The 17703-nt window shown below is 33.0% G+C and overlaps 1 protein-coding gene across 4 annotated transcripts in view; it reads left to right on the top strand.

Moving 5' to 3' along the window:
* The first annotated feature begins 79 nt into the window (after positions 1-79).
* LOC114346174 (mediator of RNA polymerase II transcription subunit 14) overlaps positions 80-17703 on the top strand; it is a 148525-nt gene continuing 130901 nt past the window's right edge. For all 4 annotated transcript variants that reach the window (XM_028296966.2, XM_028296972.2, XM_050646918.1 and 1 more), the window contains exon 1: positions 80-397. In XM_028296966.2, the coding sequence (XP_028152767.1) occupies positions 228-397 (170 nt within the window). In that variant the 5' untranslated portion in view covers positions 80-227. The remainder of the gene's footprint in view (positions 398-17703) is intronic.

Raw genomic sequence — 17703 nt, 5'->3', positions numbered from 1 at the left:
CCTAATCTATGTGTTATTATATCTATGATCCAAACTCTTGCGCAGTTACTCGCACTGTCAACGTCAACACTGTCAGTTTCAGTTTTCATTTTCATGATATGATCATGAGAGTTATTTGTTGCACATACAAACTCTTCAATTCATTTTAAGAAAAAAATGTAAATAACAAATAGTAGGTGTAGAAATATCGTTAAATTTTAGCCGAAGAAACGGATAGCTCAAGTAAAATGGCCCCCGTACCCTTAGAGGGGCTCCAAACGCCCGTTTCCAATGCAGTGGCCCAAAATAATGTAGCTGGTCCCCAGGAAGGCAATAGAGGAGGAATGATGTCTTTAGCTATGTTAATAGATTTTATTGTACAACGCACATACCATGAACTCACAGTCTTGGCTGAGTTGTAAGTAGTTACATTAATAATTTCTTTTGATAATGTATCTTTGCATGTAGAACAGAACATAGTATAGGTTTTTCAAGTTCTGTTCTGTTTCATATGACAACAAATACCTCAACATAAATATGCATGCTGTAGTCTCCATTACCTTTAGTCATTTTACAGGCTTCCTCAATAGGGCACCAGTGGTTAATTGATGTGATTGGCTGGTCAATTACTAGTTAACCAACAATCTATAACACAAATCACCAACTTTTGTTATTTGAGTGCAAACTTAAATGAACAGTGGGACCAATTGATGGAAATCAAGATAAGGATCAAGAAGGCAAGATCAGCTTTTGTCAAAATGAAAAAAATCTTTAACAGCCACGATATAAAATTGGAAATAAAAGTTTGTTTACTAAAATGCTACATATTCTCCGTTCTTTTATATGGCGTGGAGTCATGGACCTTAACTGAAGCATTACTGAAGAGACTCAAAGCATTTGAGATGTGGTGCTATAGATGCATGTTGAGGATTTCCTGGATAGACAGAGTTACCAACGAAGAAGTTCTACATAGAATGGGTAAAGAGCGTGAACTAGTCCTAACCATAAAACGTCGCAAACTGGAATACCTGGGCCATATAATGCACAATGAACAACGATATGACCTTCTTCGGACCATACTTCAAGGTAAAGTGCATGGGAAAAGAGGTCCAGGACGAAGAAGAATATCCTGGCTGCATAACCTCGAAAATGGTTTAACTTGACCACTACTGGACTTTTCAGGGCAGCAGTCAACAAAGTCAGAATAGCCATGTTAGTGTCCAATATCCGTAAAGGAAAGGCACCATAAGAAGAAGGCTAGTTTTATTTTTCATAAGTAGATCATTAATCTTTTCTATTAATATGTTTCTGAAACTCTTTCCTTGTGGCATGTTTTTACTAAATATTTAAAATAAAATTATTGGTATTTTTTATACTGGCATTACTTACAGCTCCTTCTTCTTTTGGCATCATAACCCTGGATGGGTCTTTGCCTGCCTAGCTATGTCCTTCTATTCAGATCTCTCGTGTGCCCTTGTCCTCCATTGTCTTACATTCATAATTTTCAGGTCATCTTGTCATCCAACCATCTTGTTCTAGGTCTTCCTTTTTTTGTCTTCCTATAGTTTTCCATTGTAATATTTTCTTTGTTGATTTTGTATCTTCTTCTCTGGACATGTTCCAACCATGACACCCTCTGACTTTTAACAAATCTTACAATATCGCACCCTTCATTCAATTCATTAACCTGTTTGTTTCTCCTGATTCTCCATGTGTAGTCATCCTCTTGCACCAGGCTATATACTTTTCTCAGTATCTTTCTCTAGAATGTCCTGAGTTGGTCTTTATCTTTTTTTGTCATTACCCAGGTCTAACTACCACAGGTTTCGATGGGTCTAATTAATGTAATTGAAAAAGCTTTAATTGAATATAATTCTATAATAATTTTAATCATTTAATTTAATACAATTCTTAAATTAATTTATATAGGAAAACTTAACCTTCAGTGTAAAATAGTCTAAAAAGTTTTTTGTTATGTAATCTGTTATTATTATATTTATGTTTATTATGTTACCACAAAACCAGCATAGCTACGGCTCTTGGTTTTTTAATGTATTTTTTTGTATATTGTTATTATGTACAGTGGAACCCCGTTAACTCGGATTAATCGGGAATGCGGCTGATCCGGGTTATCGAAAATCCGGGTTAGCCGGAGAAAATGGTAAAAATTAATATAATATGGTATGCTTACAGATAAACTCCGTTATAATTGTCACACAGACACTGGTAAACCACGTTTGCGTTACGCACAAAACCACACATACAAAGCGTCGTCGAGTCTTTTTTAGCTTTATTAGCTTTGCACCGATTGTCCAAACTGTCTTTTGTTATCATTTTGAAACAAAATTCTTCGATTTTAGTTCTATTTTTCTTCCAATCCGATACTGTAGATGTACTGACACCATATGATGCTGCAATATTCGCCTCTATCAATTCTACTTAATGCTTCTAGTTTCTTTCCCATTGTCACTACAACATTTTTACGTTTTGTTGCCCTTACGCAGACAAAAAACACGCAAACACAAAATCTGAATAGATTTACAAACGGAAGCGAAACGACTTTACTACACACAATACCGTCTCTGATGTTATGTTATTTAATAACAGTGATGACTAAGACCATTGTTAAAAAAATAATTTTAATAGTCTTTTAGTTTCTTCTAAACAATGCTAAGGCAGTTTCAAATAAATAAAGGATACTACAGGTGCCTGTTGTTTTCGATAACACGACAATGAATGTGGTGTGCCATGAGTCATTATTTTTACTATGGTATATGTAGTTCAAATTACACAAATACCCATTATCTCTCAAATATTATATTACATACATTTTTTATTGTTGAAATGTTTGTCTAATAAAAATCGGTCCGGGTTAGCCGAAGTTCCGGGTTATCGGGGGCCAACTTATCGGGGTTCCACTGTATTTTAATAAATGGAATAAAAAAAAATGTTCTGTAGATAGTCATATTTGTTCTTTTGCCTATTAATTTTGATATCATCGATCTTTTATTAGCATAGTATGGACAATTCTTACTGGAAATATGTGCATTAATTTTAATTTTACTTAATAGTAAGTTTAAATCTACGCATCTTACCACTCACTTTATTAATGTTGAACATCTGTTTGTTTCTTTGTCAAGCCATAACGAAACTGTTATTATTGGAGCTGTTTACATTCCACCATCATCAAATCAGGATATTTATGTGGATCATTGCTCTGCAGTAGAGTTTATTGTTGAAAACAACCCTAATAGTAGCTTATATATTTTTGGAGACTATAATCTTCCACAAGCAACTTGGAATTATTCTACTGAGGATGGTCTTTCTGTCTCTTGCCCTGCAGAATATCCTGCATTAACAGTTTGTGAAAGTTTTTCATATTTGAATTTAAGGCAGGCCAATGTAGTTGCAAATCAGCATGGAGTATTACTTGACTTATGTTTGTGTAATGATGATGCTGTGGAATCAATTACTGTTGACACAGCGGTGGACACTTTATTGTCAAACAATTACCACCATGTTGCACTTTCATGTGAATTAATTGTTAGTGATATTAATCATTTGTCTTGCGATATTCTGTATTATGATTTTAAGAATGCTGATTATATAGCTTTAAATGATTATTTTGCTCCAATTAATTGGGAGTATTTCTTAGCTAATGATGATATTAACATTAGCATTGAATTAGATTTGTTTGTACCTATTAGAAGATACAAACCATCTGTATATCCTCGTTGGTTCTCATCTGAACTTAGAAAGTTGATATCTTGTAAGAAGGCAGCTCATGCTAAGTTTAAAAATACTAACTCAGCTGGTGATTATTCAAACTTTTCTAATCTTCGAGCTCAGTGTAAAACTTTGACAAGAACATGTTATGATAATTATATTTCTAGTACTGCTCTGAAGGTTAGTGAAAATACAAAATACTTCTGGAATCACATTAACTCATTGAAACAAGATCACGGTATCCCCAATAAAATGCATTATAATGGTACAATTGCTGATAGTGGTACAGACATTAGTAATTTATTTGCTACTCATTTCTCTAGTGTTTATAAAAATGATAATATAGATGTGTCAAATATGCAATACGATATTTTTAGGCAGACTGACATTCCATTTATACAATTTTCCCTAAGCGAAGTTTATGAAGGAATTAGCTCTTTAAAAGGTAAACTGGTTAGTGGTCCGGATGGTATCCCTGCATATTTTTTGATAAATTGTAAATGTAGTCTTTCCAAACCACTAAATTATTTATTTAATTCTTCGTTAAAATTACAACCATTTCCTGTTAAATGGCGGGATAGTTTTATTACCCCTGTATTCAAAAATGGTCTGAAAAATGATATTGCTAATTATCGTCCCGTAGTATTACTTTCTGCAATACCTAAATTATTTGAACTGTTGTTATATAAACCCTTGTCATGGTATTGTAAAAATATTCTGATTGAACAACAGCATGGTTTTACGAGTGGGAAGTCTACCAACACAAACTTACTGCTTTATCAACATTGTATCACTTCTGCCTTTGAAAAGAGGTGCCAAGTTGATTCGATTTACACTGACTTTTCGAAGGCATTTGATACAATGAACCACGATTTACTCTTACAAAAAATCTGATTTCCACACTATTTAGTGAATTGGTTGGAAAGTTACCTACAATGAAGGATTCAGTATGTGAAAATAAAAAATTTTACTTCGATTCCTATAAATGCAAGTTCTGGCGTCCCACAGGGATCACATTTGGGACCCTTACTATTTAAGATTTTCATTAACGATGTAGCTTCATGTTTTAAATATTATAAGTTTTTATTATTTGCTGATGACCTGAAATTATTTATGGAAATTTCTGAATTATCTGACTATTTCAAGTTACAAGATGATTTAAATTACTTTATTAATTGGGCTACCAATAATGCCATGTCTTTAAATCCATGCAAATGTTTTACAATAACTTTCTCGAGATCAACAAATCCTGTAAATTTTGTTTATAATATTAATTCTGTTCCTTTAGAGAAAATTAGTGAAATCAAGGATCTAGGAGTAATTTTTGACAGTTCTTTGACATTTGTCTCACACTTAAGATCTATTACTAGTAGAGCTTTGAAAACTTTAGGATTTATAACTAGAAACTCTAGAGAATTTTCTATTTCTACTTTATCTTTGGAAGCAGTCCAGAATAGGTTTTTGAGAACTTGTGGGTGGAGATTACATATGCCTCAATTTTCTTCTTATCAGAGAATAAATAATCATTTAAAGTTGTTGTCTATTGAAAAAACTTTAATTATTAATGATCTTTTATTTCTTCATAAAATCTTGGAGGGTAATATAACTTGCCCGGATTTGTTGGAGCTAATCAAGTTTAAATTAAACACTATAAATATTAGAGATAAACCATTATTCTCAATTAGTTTTCATTATACCAACTACGGATATACTAGTCCTATACCTAGATTTCATAGACTGGGTAATGAAATTAATAAAACTACAGATCTGCTGGGAGTTAGTCAAACCAGGTTTAAGAACCAACTGAGGGAGTATTTAATGTAATATGTTATTGTGATATATTTATTTGTTAGGAACCAACTGAGGGGGTATTTATGTAATTTTTGTATTTTATATATTTTAAGTATTTTATGTAGGTAATATGTTATTGTGATATATTTACTTGTTAGTAGGTTAGTGTTAAAAATGTCCATATATCTTTATATTGTAAAAAGGAGATTTTCCGTTAAATAAATAAATAAATTAATTAATTAATTTCGCCACTTACAAAATTATTTTAATTGATTTCTGAGTTTGTGTAGTTGTCTATTACAATATACAGTGATGAGTGCGCTAGTAACCGGCAAAATAGCGCAAGAGATGGAAAACATATTAAGTTGTGAGATAAACAGAAATAAAACTAGTAGTGTTGTTAAATTTAGCGATAGTAACATATAAATTGACATTATATTGATTGTTTCCCACCTTTAGACGTATCAGAGCAGTATGTCAACTAAAACTGTCACTGTGACAGTGGCATTTCTCAAACTCGTCCAATTCATCTAAAGGTGGGAAACGGTTGTTTCGTTTTAAACATTTTGTTTTAATCAACTGTTTTAAACATTTGTTTATGTTTAAAACAGTTTTTGTTTAAAACACTTGAATTAAACAAGTGTTTTTTTTTTCATTTTCTTTATTAATATCTATAATGAACATCAAAAAAAATTATTAAATATATTATATAATTTTTTAACATACATATTATTTATTTATTAATAATCGGAACACAGAAAAAAAATTGTAAAACTTAAAACATTTTGCATACAAGAGTTAATCAATCTCTCAAAATTGTTTTAGTCTCATAGTAATCTTGTAATCTAAATCATCAATATGATCAGTCACGTCATCACTGATGGAATTAAGTTCTTTAAAAATGGAAACCAACTTAGAAGCTTTGACAATGCCTAGCGAGCCTAGCCGATTACATAGTTTGGAATGGTAAACCGTATAATAATAATAATAATAAAGGTCTTTATTTTTCCTTCAAGTACATACAGTACACAAAACATCCAAAATATAAACGCGTAATATAATAACAAGAAAGAAAAAAATGTTGAAGATCAATTGGTACTGATTTCAAGAAATCAGCACCTCTGCTTTTTATCTTAAGCAAGAGAAAAAAAATGATATATTTTTTTTCATGTTCTGTAACAAATCGAAAACCGTGACTAATAGGAACATTTTGTAATTAAATATTGTCCAAAAACTATCACATAGTCTATACATGCTACATAACAGGTCATTAACTATGGCACATGTGTTACTCAGTTAGCAATTTAGTTTTAAGATATTTCTTAAAAGATACAATCGACTTTAATTTTAATTCTTTTGCTAATCCATTATATATTTTTGATATTTGATATGTAAATGAGTTTTTGAATTGCTCTGTACGATGTGGTGGAGCTGTAATTTTATTTTTATATCTTGTATTGACATTATGTATGTCAGTTATATATATATATATATATATATATATATATATATATATATATATAAATGTAAAGAAAAAAGAAGTACTTTGTTGACTTGTTTATAAAAAACACTTTTGAGTTTCGGTGGGTTGGAGTCAATAAAAAGGGGCTGTTAGAATACTAATGTGATTGACAAAGATCATATCATGGATTTTGACAACATAAAAATTTTGTGCAATGAAGGTAATAAATTCAAAAGGACTTTTTTGGAAATGGTATCTATTAGTAGAAGTGATCATAGTTTAAATAAAAGATCAGAAATTCAAAATTTAAGCAAAATTTATAATTACATCATTTCCTTATAATTTTAAATAATATTCAGAGCACCATAAATATTTCACTTTTTTCACATCCTTATTACATTTCTTTTGTACTTCTGTAAACTACTAAAATATTTTTTTCTCTACTTATTTATTTCTTCTTTCTTTTTTTAACAAATCATCACGTTATAATATATTTAAATAAATTACTTTTAGCTACTTGTCGATGTAGGCTGATTTTTTCACTGACATTGACTTTTTGTATTAAAATTTTTTTCCAATTTACCGATCATTCAAATTCAAAATTCATTTCAAAAATTTAAATCTTTTGGCCATTAATTTATATTATGCAGTCTGGGAAGAATTCATTTTATGGATATTAATAGTTTTCCTCTTATTTATATGTATTAATGTTAGCAAGTTTTAATAACCAATCTAGATTTATCTGGTGAGTTATATTTTTACATGATCTTTGTTTCCACTTTATCAGTTACTTTTTAGCTCTTGAAAATGAATGTAAACACATTCGAAAGCTCGAGTAATAAAAAATAGTATTCTAACAGCCCCTTTTTATTGACTCCAACCCACCGAAACTCAAAAGTGTTTTATATATATATATATATATATATATATATATATATATATATATATATATATATATATATAACTTTTTTAAAAATATATGCTGGTAATGAGTTTTTGATGATTTTATGGAATAGACAAGCAACATGTAGATATCTTCTCTTTTCCATGCTCAACCATTTTACGTGTTTTAGTTTGTGAGAAATAGGCTGGTGTCTTCTTACACCACAGATCAGACGAAGACACGAATTTTGAACCAACTGAATTCTTCTCTTGTCATCTGAACTAATACAAGGCCCATACACAACATCACCATAGTTAAATTTAGATAAAACTAAACTTTCACACAGTATTATTTTTACCTTGTAAGATAGATAGCGGCGATTATGATAAATTGTTCTTAAACTGAGAAATGCTTTACTCCCACAGGTGTTAATATGTTTTGTAAATTTTAGGTGATTATCTAAAGTTAAAACTAGATTTTTTGCACTAGTTACAGGTTTAATGATTTCATTATTAACAACTGTTTCAATGGTGTTACTCATCTCCAGACATACCCAGCTAGGACCACAAACCACCAGATTAGTTTTTTTAGAGTTTATATTTAATGCATGATTTCTTGCCCAATCAACCAATGATTTAATATCCTGATTAACAGTCTCAATAGCACTTGCTCTGTCAACCGGGTAAAATGAATGGTAAATTTGTGTATCATCTGCATATAGATGAAATTTACAGGTATTCAGGAAAGTCCCAATATTGGTGGTGTATAAAGTAAATAAGATTGGACCTAAGATTGAGCCCTGAGGCACCCCTGACAAAATGATTACAAAATCAGAGCTCCTTTCATCTACTTTGACGCTCTGCTTCCTATGGCGCAAGTAAGACTCAACCATATTCAATGCATCCACGGAAAAGCCTATTGACTTCAAAATTGCACAAAGTAGCGAATGATTAAGAGTGTCAAATGCCTTAGAGAAATCGATCAAAACTAAAATGGTAACTTTAACATCCCTTTCTCTCAAAATGTCATCAGTTATTTTAAGGAGTGCTGTTTCACAGTTAAGATATTATTATTAGAAATATAATCGCGAAGCTGCATTTCCATAATGCGTTCTTACACTTTTGATAGAGTTGGCAAAATACTAATAGGTCGTAGATCCTTATATTCGGTTGGATTGTTACATTTAGGTATGGGTCTAATTAATGCTTTTTTCCATTCATCTGGAAAATAGTTATTAGAGAGGCAACAGTTTATTATACAGGGTGGTGAATCGGAAAACGGGCCATAGGAAACTCAATGTAAAATTTTAAACTGTTGAATTCCTGCTTCCCTAATTATGTTAGATCAAAAGTCATGAGAAGTTATTTGTAGAGGATTGAAGTCTGTATTAAAAACAGAAGTTAAAATTGTTTTACGATTTAAACACATTCCTACACTATCCTACACTATTGACTGAAGAAAATATCTTTATTATTAATACTTTCTCCTTAACTGAGGGTATCTGATCAATTTTATTCTGTTTTAAACAATAAATGATCAAATAAATAAAGAAATTGACAGTTCAAATTGTAAATATAATAAATTCATTGTCACCGAATGCAAACTTATACACATTATTGCAATGTGTGTGGCGTAACTTTGGCGTATTTCTCTGAAAATTGTATTATATTTTTACAAAATTTTGAATAATTATTGTTCGTAGAACAATATTAACAGTTGTTTTCAATACAGATTTCAATTCTCTACAAATAGTTTCTTATGACTTTTGATGTAAAATAATTAGGGAAGCAGGAATTCAACAGTTTAGAATTTTACATTGAGTTTCCTATGGCCCGTGTTCCAATTCACCACCCGGTATGTGTTATATAAGGAATGACTAATGGGCAACATTGAAGTAACATTTTTAAGTTCAAACCGTCTGAGCCTAAAGCAGGGGTTCCCAAACTTTTTTGTACCACGCCCCCTTTTGTTGAAATGAAAGTTTCTCGCACCCCCCCCCCACCCCTTAACAATAAATTGTATATGCCTGGGAACAAAACAAAATCAAATAAGTGTTACATAAAAAACAAAACATTTATTTATATATACATACTGCCATAAAATACAACAATATCAGTTTTAATAAAATACAAAAATTATTAATAAAAGAAAAAATAGATTAGGTTGGTTAATGAGATGGATGGGCTTGCATTTTCTTTACTAGTATGCCTATTCGAGGCTGAGTTTTAGTAAGTGCACAACGCAAGTCACTAGCAGCATCAAGTTTATTTCGATACTTTGTTTTAATTGCCACAAGTGTTGAAAATGCTTTTTCGCACAAATAGGTACTTGAAAAAGGCAAATATAAACGAAGAGCTTCCCGTGATACACTAGGATACACTTTGAAATATTTTAACCAAAATGAAGGTTTGTCCATTATATCAAAGTTGTATTTGGCAGAGGAATCATGTTTTATTTGCAAAGCATCTTCTTGAAGTGATTCAGGCAAGGAGTCTATGTTGACATGGAATGGGTCGGTTGACATTCTGAAAATACTATCGTCACAAGTGTTTGGAAAGTATTTCTGGAACTCTGCAATTAGGCTCTCCAAATGGTTTGATATTCGGATTTTCAAACTTGATCCTTCATAAATATCTCTGAAGCGTGTTTCTTCTGACATTGACTCTACTTTAGGAAAACTCGAATAATTGCAGGGGTTTGCTGACATTTTACGCCTCCAAAGTTGCAGTTTCTCAATATACATATTAATCGCATCACGATGAGTAACTATATTTGAGTTTCCACCCTGCAGTTTTAAGTTAAGGCTGTTCAACGAGTCAAAGATGTCTGACAAATAAGCCAATATTACTTGGGTACAACTTTTTTTGAAGGCCACGCTTAGTTCATTTTGCTTTTGCTGTTCCAAGAAGTTGATTACTTCATCTCGAAGGTCAAATAATCTTGCTAACATGTTTCCTTTTGAGAGCCATCGTACTTCTGTATGAAATAGCAGTGTTTTGTGATCACTTCCTAAATCTTCACAAAGAGATTTAAACAGTCGAGTATTCAACGCACTGTTTTTTATGTAATTCACTACTTTAATACACAACTTTAAGACAGCATTGCATTCATTTGAAAGAGTTTTTGCTGCCAAGGCTTGTCGATGTATAACACAATGTATCCCAGTCACATCAGCATTTTTCTCTCTTACTAATTGTACAAATCCTGAGCGAGAACCAAGCATTGAAGGCGCGCCATCCGTACATACACCGATTAGTTTTTGCCAAGAGATTTCCTGTTTGTCAAAAAAGTCTGACACTGCTTTCATAACATCAATAGCTTTTGTCGTGGTCTCCAACTCTGTAAAAAAGAGTAGCTCCTCTTTCACTCTATCATTTTCAACATACCGAACATAAACAATTAACTGAGAAAGATGAAAAAGGGGTTCGAGGCAGGTTTTGTCTATATTTGATTCAGAGTTGGACGACCATCTCCATATAGCTATTTCAGCATCCTTATGCGTCTTCAGTGAAGCTCAGAAGTCACAATTAACTGAGAACATTGTGCTATGTCGGTACTCTCGTCTAGCTGACTAGCAAAAAATGGCGATTGTTTTACTGCATCAACTACCTGGTTTTGTATGTCTTCGGCCATATCATCAATGCGACGTTTCACGGTATTGTCAGAAAGAGGTATTTGAGATAACTTTTGCTTAATCTGCGTTCCAAGAATAATATCAGCTGCCTTTAACAAACACGGTTTAACAAGCGTCTCTCCCATAATATGGCTCTTCTTTTCTTTAGCAATCAGAAGTGATAGCTCATATGAAGCTTCAAGAACTTTTTCAGATGACTGAGCAGTAGAACCAGTACTATCTAACTTCATGCGTTTTAAATTTTCGGATTTTGTAGCAAAAAATTCCTTTGGTTTGTCTTTAAAAGGGTTATGTTTGGATGACAAATGTCTTTCAAGACGATTAGGTCTCATTGCATCATTACTTAATACTTCATAGCAAATTACATACTGAGGATGTTCGACATTATCTTTACGCATACAAATAAACCCATATTTGATATGACCATCATTATACTTGCGTTTCTTTGCTGAGCTCATCTTGACTACAATTATCTTCCCTCACTCAAATCAACGAAATCAATAAAAGTCAACTACCACAATTAAAATTTCACAACACGTACGCTTTTATAATGCAAAAATAAGTGGTATCTCATCACCTACGCCAAGGTATCTCAAACACTGAGTCACAATCAGTGTTGCCGATGTCACGATATGAAATTATGTTAAGCGGTTGCTAAAATTATCAGATTTGGCCAAAAATTATGTTAAAATTTTTTATCGCCAACCCCTGCCGCAAGCCACAGAACTTGGACAAAATTTCAGTAGAAGTGCTCCTAATTTTTCGGTAGAAATCGTCAAATTTCGGTTGATTTTATTTTTTACTTCTTTTGCTATCACATTGCAAAAAAATGATACTTTATTATACTTCTATTATAGGTACAAGTATTCAAAAATAAACTACCTTCGTCATAATATGATGATCAATAATCATCATTCATCATAAAAATCACTCAAAGTTCAAAATCGGTTTACGTTAAAAAATGTATTTTCTCGGCTTTTTATAAAGCAATTGTCTTCATTTTTTTAATCCATAAGTTACTTAGTTTGATATTAATGATATTGTTTATATGAAAACCACAATCCTCAAAAGTATTCACTATTCAGGTAGGTACATTAGTCCCAATATCAAATATAAAAGGACAAAGGTGGTCATAAAATTGTGTCGCAAGTTGCAAGCTAGTAAATGCAAATGCAAACAAATTGAAGAATTCTTGAAAATTTACTAAACTCTATTGCCAAATCTATCCGTATAAAATTATGTTAAAATTATCAATTATGTTAAAACAATATTTATTATCAGAATGCCATAAAAATTATGTTAAAATATGATAATTATGTACAAATCGGCAACCGTGGTCACAATTGATAAGAGCTGCGTCTGCGGTTAGCTGGCCTGCGTCTGGCGGTTAGGAGGGAAGGAGGGAGGCAGTGCTTCTTCTTCTCTTCATTTGAATGGCCTTAGCTACTAGGGCTATCCGGCCAGGATCCGTGAATATAGACTTGAATATTCAAGAGCCGTACCTGAGGTACATCTGGGCTTAAGCTCATAGCTCCTGAATCTGAAATAATTAAGAGCTAAAAAAAAACTTTGTAATTGTTTATAAGTTCCATAACTAAAGTTCTACTATTAATGGTCTAGTACTACCATGCAAAACCGCACTAAGCACAAAGCACATGCATTGCAAGCAAGCATAAAGTCTAAAGTTTTTAAGCAAGCTACACACGAGTCATTGTTGATGTTAAAAACTTTTGCACTGCGATTAATGTCTTTGAGTTTAAATTTTTAAACAACGCATCAGTTAATGTCGGATCACGTTCTAGTTCCCTTCTAAGCAACTGGGACTCTCTTTGGAACCTAGTACATTCCAATAAAACATGTTGTAAAGTTCCTACACTGCCACATAAACACTGGTTTGAATTCACTACCTTCAATCTAAATAAATGTACAGGAACACTACAATGTCCACTTCTCATACGACACATTTGTGTGATTATACCTCTCCCCAGGTTGGGAAATTTTGTAAACCATGCCTTTTTATATGGAACTGTAACTTGTGAGCAATAAGTAATTCCTTTTGCCTGTCCTATTTGTTGGAAACGATTTTCCCAACCAATCCATAGATTTTCTTTATATTTAATTCGAAAATCTTTAAAGGGGGCCTTTGGTTCTTCACTAATAGGCAGCTTTCTTCCAAGATTCGCAAGATGGTTAGGAGGGAATTTCCCAATAATTCCAGTGTGACTTGGAATCCATGCAAATTTAATTTCTCTTTGTTGTTCATCAAATTCACATAGTTTTTGTTTTAGTTGGAGAGTTTGTGAGTCTATTGCCGCCTTGTAGCTTGGTCTTGTGATTTTTTCTAGAGCACTTTTAGAATCACTACAGATGAGGCACTTTGTAAAATTATTCTGTTGGATTAACTCTAATGCTTTTTTAATGGCAAATACTTCTGCTGAGCAAATTGAATTAGCGGATGGTAATCTTGCTGTTAACTGTGTTCTCTCGTTAAGGTATATCCCAATACCTACATTACCTTGTTTATCTTTGGATCCATCTGTGAAAATAAGTTTATATTCTGACCAGTTATTGAGGTACCATTCCATAAACTTGGTTTGGTTATTTGCCTCTTTGCCCATATTGACAGTTTCATAAGCCATAGGAGAAATCTGAATATTAAGTGGAAAGGAGTGACAAGGAAATAAGGAGCTATGTGCTACCTCATGAATTTCATGTAAAGTATTCTGGAAAGCAGCCAGTATTGGTGGGAAATATTTTCTTCTCCAAAAACTAAAGTAACCCAGAAAAACATTGTGAAATTGCTCAATTGAGGCATATATTGGGTTGTCATAGGCTACTACTTTTAAAATGAATTTAGATGCTAGCCATATTCTTCTAAGATCTAACGGTGTTTCTCCACACTCTGACAAAATTATATGAACTGGAGAAGACCTCATAAATCCCCCTACCACTCTAAGAGCTCTATACTGCACCTTATCCAATTTTGCAAGTAGAGAACGTGCACAACCTCCCAGAAAAATAGATCCATAGTCAAGATGTGATCTAATGTATGCCTTATATAGAGTGAGTAAAGTTGCAGGATGTGCTCCCCACCAAGTTCGACACAAACAACGAATAATATTGACTCCACTGGAAGCCCTCAATGCCATCTTTTCAATTTGACTTCTCCAAGAAAGGGAACTATCTAGAATAACTCCCAAATGAGAAACTTCTTGTTTCCAATCTAAACGTGTGTTATTCACTGATATTAGTGAATTCGGAATATTATTCCTATTTCTATCAAAAAAAATTGCTTGACTTTTGCTAGATGACAGACACATTCCCATATCATGAAGTTTATTAGAAATACTTTCTACTGCACCATTTAATTTTTCCACAACATCCACCCAGCTGTTACCGGAGCAATAGAGGGCAACATCGTCTGCATACTGAGTAATTAGAACATCCTCTGGCACACAAAATGAGATTATATTGATGACAATATTAAATAGTACTGGACTCAAAGGGGAACCCTGAGGAAGGCCCACATTGGTAGTTCTTGGTCCTAGCAGATTTAAGGAAATGGGATCACGAACAGACACCAAACGATTAGTCAATAAATGTTTAACCAATTCAATAAGGAACAATGGCAAATTGAGATCTCCCAAAGCGTCCAATAATTGGATGATTGACACTTTATCATATGCAGAAGAAATGTCTAACATAACAGCAGCGGCTGGTTTCCTTTTTGAGATATTCATTGAGATTTCATTGACCAGATGAATTAAGTTTTCAGACACCCCTCTACCTTTACGAAAGCCAGTCTGGAAAGGCGATAGGATCATAAAATGTTCTACATACCAATCTAACCTTATTTTTATCATGTTCTCTAAAAGTTTACTAACACACGATGATAAAACGATTGGTCTCCAGCCCGAAAGACAATTTATATTTTTATTGGGTTTGGGAATTAAACACACTGTTTGTGATTTCCATTGAGTGGGAATATGCATTCCCTCCTTTAAACATAAATTGAAAAATTTTAACAGGAACTTGATTGCTGACTCTGGAAGATGTTGCAACATAGAAAATGTTATACCATCCTGGCCCGGCACAGTATCCTTTCGTTCAACCAAAACCAATGAAAGTTCGTTTAAAGTGAAGAGTTCACACTCGATAGTATTAGATTTCACTGGGTGAGACGCAATGTCCTCAAATACAGGTGGAGTCAATGAACAAAGCATTTCCTCCCCTAACGATGAATTACTAGGAGTTCTAACTGAGGCTTTAGTGAAAGCCTTATGGAAACTTCTCACTTTTCTCCACATTACTGATATTGGAGTATCAGGTGAAATTGTGGAACAAAACACAACAAATGATTTTTTCTTTTTGGATTTAAGTTCCTTTTTACAATGTGCCCTAATTTTTTTAAAATTAATGAAGTTTTCTAAAGAAGGTACCTGTTTGAACTTCTTGACTGCCTCCCTCTTTGATTTAATTAAAACTGAACACTCTTCATCCCACCAAGGTAATTGTGGTTTATGGAATCTAACACGCTTTTTCTTAGGGATGAACCTGTTTGCTGCGTCTAATATTAGGTTTTGAAAATCTGTGTAAGACTCATTAGGGATGTTGTTAATGTTAGACTCAATATATTGGTTGAATTGTTCCCAATTGGCTTTTTTCACATTAAAGATACTGCGATCTTGAAGAGGGTCATTTCCTTGGGGACTATTTCTATCCTGCCCGTAACACACTACAAAAGGAAAGTGATCACTTGCTCCTATCTCTGGAAAAACTTCCCAGAGGCAGTCCACAGCCAAACCTGGAGATGCTATAGCTACGTCAGGGACACTGTTTGAGTCAGGCGGTGAGATTCTTGTCGCCTCACCTGTATTGAGAAAACACAAGTTATCCTCCTCCAAAAGATCTGCAAGACGATTGCCGTTCGGATTGTTAGATGATGAACCCCATAAAGAATGTTGGCAATTCAAGTCACCTATGAAGAAAAACGGTTTATCACACATTTGAACCAATTCTCTAAAGATCTCCTTACGAAAACGAACATCTGGTGTCTTATACGATCCTATAATAAAAATTTTTTCAAATTTGATAATGATAGCCTGCCATTTTTCAGGCAAGTGAATATGTGAAATATCTATCCTATCAGCTGCCAGAGACTGATGAATAAGTACAGCTATTCCACCCCATCCATCAATCCTATCATCCCTATAGCAGTAAAAATTGGGAATATGCAAGTGCTGTGAAAATTTCAGATGTGTTTCATTTAGAAGAATGATATTAACATCATATTCGTTAAGAAACACCATTAGATCTTGCTTATTGTTAAAGAAACCTTAATATTCCAATGCAAAATATTAAATATCATAACCGTATATATATAATTTGTTACTATTATTATTATTTTTTCTTTTTAATATAAAAAATAATATATTATATTATCTGTAAGAAATAAATGAAAATTCAGTCAACACTACTTTTACTAAAATTAGATGTATTATGTGACTCATCAAAACCTGCAAAATCCATATTATTATCAGAGGTTAAATCAACGTTTTTTGAAAATACACTATCCTGAGGATGTACACGATTGCTTGTTAATGAGAGTGCAAAACTTGGGACTTGTGATCCCGTATACTTTTGTGAATCATTTAATTTGTTTAAAATCGGTAATCTAGGTAAATTTCTGCTTAGATCCTCATTTAATAAAGCTTTATGCGCCTCTTTGTCATAACTAATGTCTTTAAGAATTACTTTATTTTTCCTTTTAACTGGGACCACATGACTTTGACTCTGGAAATGGGGAGTGGAGGATGGGGATTTTTGAAGTGCTTGAGTAAATGCTCTGGGTGAGCTGGATAGTAAAGAAGGAAAATCCCTACTTCTCCTCTGAAACATTCTCGAATTCTCTGGTTTTTCCTTAATTGGGGGAAACAGCTTGGCAGCTTCAAAAAAGGTGAGATCTTGGAAGACCATTACTTCATTTATCTTTTTTTGCCTTTCGAATTCTTTGCAAATTTTATTTGTGGCAAGGTGGTCAAGATCGCAGTATAGGCATTTTGGTACAGAAACTGTGCAGCTTTGTACTGTATGTTCATCGGAACATTTCGGGCATCTTGCTTTTCCCCTGCACTGTCTTTGTGAGTGCCCAAATCTTAGGCATTTGAAGCATTGCTGTACAGGAGGGATGTATGGATCTACTGTTACCAAGTTTGAATATATGATTAT

Source organism: Diabrotica virgifera, chromosome 1, assembly GCF_917563875.1.
Source record: "Diabrotica virgifera virgifera chromosome 1, PGI_DIABVI_V3a".
Taxonomy (NCBI): Eukaryota; Metazoa; Arthropoda; class Insecta; order Coleoptera; family Chrysomelidae; genus Diabrotica; species Diabrotica virgifera.
This window is presented reverse-complemented; position numbering and strand designations above follow the sequence as displayed.